This window comes from Protopterus annectens, chromosome 4.part1 (genome assembly GCF_019279795.1).
Source record: "Protopterus annectens isolate FY-2018-M chromosome 4.part1, PAN1.0, whole genome shotgun sequence".
Taxonomy (NCBI): Eukaryota; Metazoa; Chordata; order Ceratodontiformes; family Protopteridae; genus Protopterus; species Protopterus annectens.
This window is the reverse complement of record NC_056734.1, coordinates 799,679,103-799,688,295: the sequence shown is the minus strand read 5'-3', so window position 1 is coordinate 799,688,295 and position 9,193 is coordinate 799,679,103. Positions and strand designations below refer to the sequence as shown.

The 9,193-nt window shown below is 39.1% G+C and overlaps 1 protein-coding gene across 1 annotated transcript; it reads right to left on the bottom strand.

The window, feature by feature from the left end:
• Window positions 1-5,000: 5,000 nt before the first annotated feature.
• Window positions 5,001-6,131, bottom strand: LOC122801309 (P2Y purinoceptor 14-like). Its single transcript, XM_044070853.1, has one exon. The coding sequence runs from the start codon at window positions 6,129-6,131 to the stop codon at window positions 5,082-5,084; it is 1,050 nt and encodes a 349-aa protein (XP_043926788.1). The 3' UTR covers window positions 5,001-5,081.
• Between the last annotated feature and the right edge of the window lie 3,062 nt (window positions 6,132-9,193).

The following is a 9,193-nucleotide window of genomic DNA, read 5'->3' as shown; positions in this document are numbered from 1 at the left end:
AAGAATATTCTCCCTTGAGCCAACCATGACTCTAAGTTGTAGGGATGCTGTCTCAACCTGCTAAGAATGAAGGCGAGATAGGACAACATGACATAAAGAAGTTATGCACTCACCATAGCATTCCATGTGTGTTCATAGGTTCATACTAGGCTATCTGCCCTAGGGCATTTATAAGTCTAGCCAGGGTGTGTTTGGCTTTCATCACCCATTTTAAATTAATTTTGCTATGCCCTTTTTCGAGGTTAGTACACTGTGCCTCTGTCTAACAGTGACACAGAAGTGATACCTGGGGTAAACCTATGATCTCCCATCCACTCATCAAGATTCCTCTTTGAAGAGAGTCAATGAGGGACTCTACCTAACCTGGACTGGGTTTTATTCCAGAGTGAAGGGAGCCTCTGGGTTATGAATCTGTCCCTCCAGCATGTCCTATTTATTTCAGTGCTGAGGTTCAAGTCTCTCGAGCGCGTAGCTCGATGGGATTTGGATTTTCTGAGGTGCAGCATGTCCATTAATTCCAGGTTGGACATGGCTTTATACGTCAGGCACAGATCGCCTCTGAGCAGGTGGTATGCCACTGAGTAGAGCTGGAGTTTCTTTAACCGGGCAGCATATGGCATCTGTTTGAGCCCTTTGATCTTCTTGGTGAGGTACTTTTGGGGTCTTTCCAGTTGCTGCAGGTGTCTGGTAAGGTACATCCCAAAAGGGGCATTGTACTCAATTATGGGCCTGATGAGGGATGAGTAAAGAGCCACGATGACCTCCCCTGATCTAGATGTGAATCCCTTCATGATTAGGTGGGCTATATAAAATGTTCTTCTAACCACTTTGGCCACGTGGCTGTCAAATGAGAGATTGCTATCAACTTGGGTCTCCAAGTCCCTATTTACTTCTTCTGTACTTAATGGATTACCACCTATGTGGTAATTTGTGAGCACTTTGTTTTTGCCAAAGGGGATGACTATACACTTTTTGGCGTTTAGCTTGAGGCCATGGCTCTGGCACCAGTTGTCTGTTTCTATGAGGCCCTTTTGGAGGATGCTTGTGTTGGCTGGAGAGTCGATTATGGTGCCCAGTTTGCAGTCATCTGCGAACTTGGTCAGCCACAGTCCTTCCATGTTGGTCTGTACCTCAGAGAAATATATACCGAACAAGAGAGGTCCCAGGACTGAGCCTTGTGGGATGCCACTTGTAACTGGTTTGGAGTCTGACATGGCTCCATCAATTCTAACCATGTGGGTTCTGTCCTTGAGCCAGTTTGCAACCCATCTAGTGACATAGGGGTTTATATTTAAGCTGGTGAGCTTATCTATAATGCCCAAGTTGGGTATTGTATCAAAGGCTTTTGCGAGGTCCAGGTAGGCTCTGTGGACCACCTTCCCCTCGTCAATGGCCTTGGTGACAGTTTCAAAGAAACCGACCAGGTTTAAGAGGCAGGATCTGCCCTTAACAAAGCCGAACTGGGTAGGATCCAGTGTCTGTAGGTCCCCAATATCTTTATTTATGAGGTCCATGATAATCCTTTCCATAGCTTTGCAGACTAAGCTAGTCAGGCTTATGGGGTGATAGTTTCCAGGATCCATTGAGGCACCACCTTTGTGGAGAGGGACCACTGTTGCTGTACGCCACTCTTTGGGTACATATCCTGTAGTAAGGCTGAGATTGAACAGTAGTTTTATGTTTGGGTTTAGCTCTTCTTGGAGTTCATGTAAGATGCAGCCTGGGACACCGTCTGGTCCCATTGATGCTGTGTTTTTTGCTTTGGAGAGGGTGGCTCTTACCTGAGCATCTGAGATGTCAGGGGGGCAGCACTCTGCTGGCATAGATATTTGCCCTTTTGGTGGGGAGGGGAGGGGGAGTTTGCACTGAACCTGTCAGCTAGGATGTAGGCAATGTCTGTGGGTTTGGTGTATTTTTTGTCATTTTGGACTAATTCTGAGCATATCTGGGAATTCCCACCCAGGTTCCTTACATAACTAAAGAAAGCCTTGTGATTATCCTTAGTGTCCTGTGCAATTTTTCTCTCGAAGCTGGCCTTAGACGATTTTATGAGTGCCCGTAGTTTTTTTGCTAATACTGATCAGAGATGCCTTCCCTTTTTGGGATTTTGCTCTATCATTTAGTAGCTTCCTCCTTCTATTGTATAGTTTGTTTATGGCTGGGGTCCACCAGACAGGACGTCTCCCTTTGGAGGATTGGGTCTTGGTTTTATTGGGATTGCATGATCCATGCATTCCTGAAGGTGTTCATAGAATGCGTTTATAAAGGATTCTGTGGTCCGGGCCGTATTTTCCACAGGCCCGGGGGCTTTGAAGGATTCCACCTCAGTTTTGAGGAGTGTGAAATTTGCTTTAGAAAAGTTTTTCACTGTGGTTTTCTGGGCAGGAGTGGGGTCGGGATGTGAATATCCAGTGAGATTAGTTTATGGTCTGATCTTACCAGTGAGGGATACACTTCTGTTCTGGAGCATAGAGTATCCATGTTGGTGATGATCAGGTCCAGTATGTTTTTCCCTCTTGTGGGAGTGGTGACAAGTTGTTCCGTAGCATTTGAGTTTATAAATTCTAGGAACCTTTGGGCTAGGGTGTTGCAGCTAGAGTAATGCTCCCAGTCTATGTTTGGGTAGTTGAACTCGCCCAATATAATGGTATTTAGAGAGACCTTCATATTTTCCAGTGTTCTCAGGAAGGCCAAGTGGGGTTCCTGGGTTTGGGAGGGTGGTCTGTAGCAGGCTATAAACTGGAAGGCAGTTTTACCCACTGTTAGTTGCACATGGATAGTCTCTGATGCTTTGTGCTGTGCCACCAACCTGGAGGTGTGGGTATCTTTGACGAATATTGATACTCCCCCTCCTTTTGTGGTTCGGTCCAAGTTTTGGGGCCGAAAAACATGGTATGAGGTATAACCTGGTAGTGCTGGGGTGCTCTCGGGAGCCTTGAACTACGTTTCTGTTACTGCACAGATATCGATGTTCTCCATGCTAAGGAGAGTTTCGAGTGCGTTCATCTTGAGATTTAGACGTCTGGCATTGAGTAGCCTCTTTGCCTTCATTCTTACATCCCACCCTCCTTCCCTCTCCTTTCTTAACTCCTAGAAGACCGAGTTTATTCATTTGACTTCCATTGACCTCTGTCCTTCTGCAGTAACCTCTAGTTACTGCAGGAAAGGGGTAAACAAGATCTGGAGATGGTTCTAGTGCATGCTGGGATAGGGGTTTAGCCACAAGCTAGCAGGAGACATCGAGCTTGAAAATAAAGGCCGAGTTGGATCTGAGGATCAGATCCGAACCCAACCTGGTTAGAATGAAGGTGAAGATGCACAACACACATGGAATATTATGGTGAGTACTTAACATATTTTTTTTTTGCCGGAACAAACCCCATCCTGCACCCCTCACACCCATTTTACCTATATTTACTGAGTAGTGTAGCTAGGACAGGATAAGATGGGCAACAGTCCCAGGTGTAAAGTGCTGGGGGGCACAATCATCCAGTCCTGGCCACTCTTTAATGTGATATCAGCTTTTAAAAGCCAGTATTACATATGGGTTCAAACCTGAGCACTGTAGTGCTCCATTCAGGCAGAGTATAAACAGTAGCAACTATTTGGTACATTTGTAGCAAGCACTTTGCTACAGTTAAAAATATATATACACACACACACACACACACACACACATATATATATATATATATATATATATAGATATATAGATATATATATAGATATATATAGATATATATATACATATATATATATATTTTTTTTTTTTTTTTTTTTTTTTTTTTTATTAACTAAAACATTGAGTGCTGTAGTGATCATTGCAAGCAGGTTATAAACTGTAGCAACTGTTTTATACAGTTTAAAAGAAGAAGTGGGAGCTGAATGGGACTAATTGAACCAGCTATATTTCTGAATACTATAATTCAGTAATTGCACACCTAGAGAGAAATAGGAAAGTACCACACACTGTGAATCATTGCTGTCCATATTTAACTTTCTCATTGGTTTTGCGGACTCCCTACAAAAACATTTCTTTTGGGTCCATTTTCTCTTTCTTAAACATGTTGGATAAAATTAACTGTCAATAAAAACCCACATTGATAAAATTAACTGTTGATTAAAATGTGCTGATAAATTGGTTTTAGATAAAAAGTTCATTAGATAAATTTAAATAAATCCACATATATATATATATATATATATATATATATATATATATATATATATAAAACTTCCCTTCATACCCCTGCACCACAAACATGAAGAAGAGCCTTTAGTCACAGTGCATCACTCTTTCTCTTCCTAGCAGATATTGGCTTGTTACTCAAAGATTCCCAGTATCAGAGACAAACGGACATGTTTTGTGTATAATTAAGCTACCAAAACTGTTAGTCCATAAAAGAAAATGGATATTCCAATGGCAATATTTAAGATTATGGAGGATTGTATCAGTTTTAGTAAATAAAATGAAGAACTGATGACTGCTTTGTTACATTTGTACACCTCCCACATATAAGTGGGTATATGTAATGTTCATTTGTCATATCCACACCATGCACACTGTTCTGTTATCTATTTGCTTTTTGCTAGTAGCCAATCTTTTGGTTTCTTTCTTTCTTTTTTATTTTTTTTTTGCAGTAAAGTAACTTTATTTTGCAACAACATCATTAATAACAATAGGTACAAACCTGCTTTCAGTAGTCTTTTAGCAAAGCTCTTAAATTAAATCACTATACATTAAAACACAGACTTTTAATTCTTATACAAATAGTGCGGTAGTAAACTAAGGTCATGTGTACTTCTTTTTCTAAAATGTCATAAAAGGCTCATCAAGACGTAATGTGCACAAGCTGCTGTTTTATTTACACACTGAATTTGTTCTGATAGTAAGTGTTATACGTTTTTTTGTTTATCCAGTAAATATTACAATCAAAAACAAACAAAGAAAACTGCAAAATAACATTCACATTTTGCACACTCTTCCTTTTGCACACCAAATAAGCATGATATTATTTAATAAAGAAAGTGCCAGCTATACAAAGCCAGTCGATATGTTTGTTATACTGCAGATAGAAAACTCATGTTAGTTCCGAAAGTCTTGTTTCATTAGATTGTGAGTTATCTTTTTCTGCAGCTATTGTTGACAAAGGCATACTGCTTTGCTTTAATTTACTTCTCTTTTGTTTAAGTATTTTAATCTCTTGATGCAAAGAGTCAGTAAATGACTTGCACAAAAGAAAATACATGATGGGATCCAGGCATATATTCATAGCTGCCAGAAACATTGTGCCTTCCTTTATAAACAGCAAAGTAGTGTATGTTTTACAGGTAAACACATCTTGAGTTTGACTGAGAGTAAATGGAATTCTGCAGGTATGATATGGCACAAAACAAACACAGAACACTCCAAGAACGGAAAAAATGTTGCGCCTAGATTTTCTTTTACTTTCTGATAGCCGTGCATTAATATTTTTGTTTGATTCATATATTGCTTTAATTATTTTAGTATAACATATTGCCATTAGAAAGAATGTCGCCCAGAAAATGAAGAATGAGAAATATGTTGAAAATTCATGCCATTTTAGCCCCAGGTCAGATTTTTGTTGAGTACAACCAGTAAAGCTTATTTGTGTGTCCTTCTTGTAAAGAAACATGTTTGGTGCAGAACTAAGAAACATAACCACCCAGATAACTGCAGATATGATCTGTATGAATTTTGGATTTTGAAACAATTTCCCTAGTGTGGTCTTCACAATTTTTACACACCTGTCTAAACTTATCAAGGCCAGAAATAGAATGCTTATATTCATAGTTGTGTAAAACACAATGGCAGAGAAACGGCACACAATGAAGTGCGTGTACTTGGGTGCAAACTGGGCATGGTTAAGTATGGTAAAAGGTAACGTCATGGTCATCAGTAAGTCTGCAACAACAACACATTTCAGGAGGATAACAAGGCTTTTCCTGTTGGCATGTTTGAAGAATATCCAAGCTGCTGTGCTGTTCAGAAAAAGGGAGGCTAAAAACAGAAGTGAGTATAGGATGGGAAGCAGTATTGTTGTAAAACGCTGTTGATAGTTCCCCAAGCATTTCTCAGACTTGCCAGATAGTAAACTGGAATTATTCATTTTTGTTTCTGTATTAAGAAATGAAAATAAGAATGTCAGCGCTTTAATGTGAAATAGAGAATTTAATCTTCATACTTTATTAAGCAAAAGACCTTTGGTAGTATTGTCTAAAAGCTGTATTTTCACTTACCTGAGATAAATCATGGAAATAAATAACATGACCAGTCCTCAGAAGAATCTTATTTCAGCCATAGTGTATATACAAAATATTATTAAAATAACTTTGTATAGAGTACTGTAAGATGGGATCTGTGACAAAAGTAAATCATCATACAGAAACAAGAGCCATCATTATTTTGAGGCCAAACAAAAGATGGCAACCTGCCTTGTGCTGTTGTCTCCTGGATTTTACCTTATTTGCATACATCAAACTTTGTATGACATTAAAATGTGTGCATATGGGGAGGGCTAAACTTAACATAAATTAGAAGTAAGAAATATCAAACATGATGGATGCAGAATGCTATTCATTATTTGCATGTTTTAATAAATAAAGGCAGACCAAATGAAAGAAGGTACTACAGTCACCAGTTACTGTAAGACCAATAATTATTAGTTCAGCATTGCAATGCAGAGCACGCAATTTTTGAAACTATTGATATCCTTTCTATAGGTATGGCACTGACTCTAAGTATGTTTGACATACTTTGAAAATCCAGAATTTGAACTCTCTGGGTTTTTCATGAACAACATGCTGAGAAAAATGCGTCCCAGCAGTGCTAAATAATAAAAAAGTACTTTAGTAATACTTCAGTGATTATATATAACACCTTCTAGAGTTATTCTCTAAGTCAAAGAGCTACTAAAACAAACATGCAGTGGCCAAAGAGATTTTTCAAATACATTCTAACCAATGGCAAAGTAAAATTCCTTTGTGCATTTTTCTTGGCTCTTTTAATCTTTAAAGCAGCTGATGCCATAGCACATCCCATTTCTATTCTGATCAACAGATCCATCTCAGAAGGATCCATCCCAGCAATATGGAAAATATCACGTTATACCTCTCCATAAAGGAGGAAGTTCCACAGAATTATCTAACTTTAGACCTATAGCCATTCTTTCACCACTAGCTAAAATCATGGAAAGATACATACACAAACAAATCATGCACTTTCTTATTCAAAACGGAAAGCTCGCGGACTCGCAGCATGGCTTTAGGCTATTTCACAGTACTATCACGGCTCTTCTATCTTTCTCTAATGTCATCAGTCTTCATCATAACAACAACATACTATCTGCAGCACTCTTCCTAGATCTCTCAAAAGCTTTCAATATGGTCAACCATCAGCTACTGCTCAATACCCTACAAACCATCTGGTTTTACTCTTATCTAAATGGTAGACAGCAGGCTGTCTTATGGCAGAGCAAGCTGTCATCCCAACTTCCTCTAACCCTAGGTGTTCCACAAAGGGCCATACTAGGTCCCCTTCTTTTCTCTATCTTTATCAGTGATCTGCACTCCACCATCCCAGGAGCCACCTGCATTCAATATGCAGATGACTCAATGCTAATATGCTCTGCCTCCTCTCCTAAACAACTTCTAACCCTCACCCAGACCACTTTCAGCATGGTAGAAGCATGGCTAGCTAATCGCCGCCTGCTTCTAAATCCTAACAAAACCAAGCTACTATTTTTCTCCCCTAACCATAGAATTTCTCCTCCTTCCTTCAACATCAAATCTAGCAATGACACCATTATCTCCCCTGATAATCATACACAGATTTTAGGCATAATAATAGACAACAACCTTAAATTTGATAAACATGTAAAGCACACTATTAAGTCCATCAACAAAAAACTTGTCTCCCTGTACAGAGCCAAACCTTTCCTCAACCCCCTAGCTAGGGTAGGTATTGTAAGATCACACCTCCTCTCTACCCTTATGTATGCTTCCCCTATACTCACCAACCTATCCAAAACCAGTCTCAACAAATTATCAGGATGTTACAATCATATAGCCAGATTCACCACTGGTATGGCTTTTAGGACCCACCATTGCCAGAACCTCAAAGCACTGGGATGGCTAGAGTATCCAGCCCTTCTACAGTTCAACCAGCTAATAGTAGCACATAAAATACTCCATTAACCTGATAACACCCCTGCCCTCAAAAATATTTTCATCCCTCATAGTGCCCCCAGGCCATTATGCTCAGCTGATAAACTATTGATACTGACCCAAAAATCCAACAACTCTGCAGGCGATGCTATATTTAATAACTCAACTGGTAAAATCTGGAATCTACACCCTACTACCATTACCAAGGAAACTTCACTACCCCTATTTAAAAGAGAACTCAAAAAATACCTTACATCTCTTTGGCTGTGCTCTTGTTCTAAACCTGACTAAAAACTTCACTAATACATGTTTTGCTACCCAGCCTGCTGTTTAGCCAAGTATCTATGCCTCATAGCATTTGAATGTCTAAGCATTGTGAATTATGAGATCTGATTGTATTCTATGTTCACATTTTCTGATACATCTTTGCCAAGCAGATGTAAGTCTGCACATTGTGTATATTGATATCTGCCTGTATTCTTTGTCTATATTTTTCTAAACATGTCTGCCTGAGTTTATCACTCAGTGATGTATGTACTGTCCCTTTTTTTGGTATGTTGAGCGTTTCTCCCCGGGCCTCCGCTGAACATGGACATATATCCAGTCGGACAATCCTGGTCAACAAATGTAAAATAAAATAAAATAAAATAATTAAAATAAATAATATATTCCTAGAAATACTTTAATGACTGACAAATGGAAATAGCAGATACAAATAGAGCTGATGAGCTGCAAGTCTGGAATGACATGGGCATGTGTAAGTTCTGCATGGAAACTGGGATACCAAGCTCATAAATGGGCAAGCTTAATTGCAAACCCATCATGTGAAATGTATGCATCCATTAATAATACAACATTATTGTCCTTGCTGTAAACACAAACACATGTATACACATTCACAGGCACACACTTAGTCAATGCTGTTTTATTTTGATTGTAAATGTGAACTTAAATAGAATTTGCCTTTGTCAAGAAATTCTTATAAAATATGGGTGTAGAGTTATTA

Bases quoted from the DNA above. Each gene is read 5' to 3' on its own strand.
- LOC122801309 (XM_044070853.1), bottom strand. From the start codon at position 6,131: ATGAATAATTCCAGTTTACTATCTGGCAAGTCTGAGAAATGCTTGGGG.